We start from the raw sequence: 2087 nt of genomic DNA on the forward strand, positions 1-2087 counted from the left end.
CAGAATGATCCAGGTATCAAAATGTAGCTTTTAAAGCCAAGAATCTGAAAATGTAATGAGGTCATTTTGACCAAATTTGACTTAATTAATCCTCATTTCGATATGATGGGTCACATTTATTCTCCTAAATCTCTTATTAGACAKGGTTATTAACTATTAGTGATGGTTGTAAGCCTCTTCTACTGTTATTTTGTGGGTCTGAAGTTTACAACTTTTAGAAACAACTATTCTAAAGCAAATCTTCCTCAAAAAGTGTTTTTTTAATAAAGCATTGTCATATTTAAAGTTTTAGTTTACAAGCTTAGATGTGTACTATAGTAATGCACATTGTAACGCACAAACTGTATGTAAATCTAGCCGATAAGCTACTTTTGCTGTTTGTTTCTGAAGTGAAACATAAAGTAGTTTTGCTAAATGAAAATTTTATATAAAAAGACATGAACTGTTTGGTTAAGAGCATGAATGTATTATAACAACAGACAACTTTTTTGTTTTAGGAGTGCTTCTTCTATTTATCTTTAGTGTACAATCTGTGCTGTGTTTTCATGGGAAAAGTTTGGCCAAGAATTCTAAATTTGAGTTTGGGAATTTTAAAATGGGTAACCTGTAAAGCTCATGGAGAGGGTTTGACCGTTGTGATGACAGAAAATAAAGAGAAAAGCGACATTATTGTGATATTAATTATTATCTGAACTGCATGTTTTCCAGTTATTATGCAGTTCTGGGGTTACACATTTATTAATCRGTCCAGACTTTGGTATTTCTGCTTTATCCGCTCATTACTTTTCAGCRCTGTTATTCCTGTCTTGCAGAGCAGTGCCAGCTGTCATGTTTTATTTTCCTTCGTGCAGTTTCATGTGTTTGTCTGAATTTGCACAAAAATAGACATGGGATATATATATATACGCAGAAAGTGATAATTAAGTTTTAAAAACTAAATTTTTTTCTGCGTGTGTGTGATGTAGAGTGTAATGTTGGGTGTGTGTTGTCTGCACAGGTAAGCAGGTTATTCACCCGGGGCAGATCCAGGCTGTGCAGGAGGAGTTCTCCCCGAGTCCAGAGAGGGTTCAATGGGCCAGCGAGCTCATTTCTGCTTTCAATCAACATCAGAAAGAAGGAAAGGTAACTACAGCTGATTTTAATTGTGTATTCACACCATTTWTAGCTCAGAAAAATGCTTTGATTCCTTTTTTAACTGTAGGGTACCTGAATGCTTTTGCACTTAATAAAGAGGGTTAGTGTAATAAAAGGTTTTYGTGGAAAACTTTCCAACACGTATGTCTCCAGCATGAACGAGTGCCTCGTGTGCTGCGATGACACGGGTGTTTTCTCTGCTCTGATGCTCGACCTGATCCTTTGTTTGTCCCCTCGCACACCTTCGTGGCTCCAAAGAATACATACTGTACACCCCTGGGTGACTCTCAGACGGCTCAGGACAGTGAGTGGAGGAGGGGGGGGCAATTAAGTGTACAATATTATTGTCCCTAATTTAGTGCATGGTTGGATCCTGTGTGCTGAGCTCTGTGGGCTATCTGCTGAGGTAATACACAATCTGCCCACTCCTCTCTCCCTGCCAGGGCATCGCCTGAGGGACTCATATCTTCCCCATTCCTCTGCTGTCGACTTTATGCCTATTTTTTTCTTTCTTTTGAGCCTTTTTTTTCTGTGTGTGACGGCTTAAATGTTGACAGATTGCACCTTTACAATGACCGGTGCTTGTTTTTAAATACTCTAACATATTACTGTTCATTTGATGCACAAATAYGCAATTTGTTCAGTTTTTTTTACATCGTTTTTCAGAAAAGCATTCATTTGTTGTATATTTCCATGTTTCTTTTTTCTGCTCTCCCCCGTATGCAAACCTCTTCAGGGTGCGTTCACCTTCCGCGGCAGCATGATTGACTTGCCCTCGCTGAAGCAGGCTCAGAACATCATGACGCTCGCCTCCGCAGTGCCAAAGAAATAACACAATGATGGAGAAGAGACGGGAGGCACCAAACGACTAAACCCCAACCGGAGAGGTCAAAGGAAACTGGAAATGGAAATCAGCACTTCAGAACCTTTATATATATATATATATATATATA

General features: G+C 38.8%; 1 protein-coding gene across 1 annotated transcript in view; it reads left to right on the forward strand.

The window, feature by feature from the left end:
- LOC106524831 (citramalyl-CoA lyase) overlaps window positions 1–2087 on the forward strand; it is a 30202-nt gene extending 28115 nt beyond the window's left edge. Inside the window, exons 6-7 of the mRNA XM_014018817.1 lie at window positions 998–1122; window positions 1871–2087. Coding sequence (XP_013874271.1) covers window positions 998–1122; window positions 1871–1966 — 221 coding nt within the window. The 3' untranslated portion in view covers window positions 1967–2087. The remainder of the gene's footprint in view (window positions 1–997; window positions 1123–1870) is intronic.

The sequence above is a fragment of the Austrofundulus limnaeus genome, unplaced genomic scaffold (assembly GCF_001266775.1).
Source record: "Austrofundulus limnaeus strain Quisiro unplaced genomic scaffold, Austrofundulus_limnaeus-1.0 Scaffold202, whole genome shotgun sequence".
In the NCBI taxonomy this organism is placed as follows: Eukaryota; Metazoa; Chordata; class Actinopteri; order Cyprinodontiformes; family Rivulidae; genus Austrofundulus; species Austrofundulus limnaeus.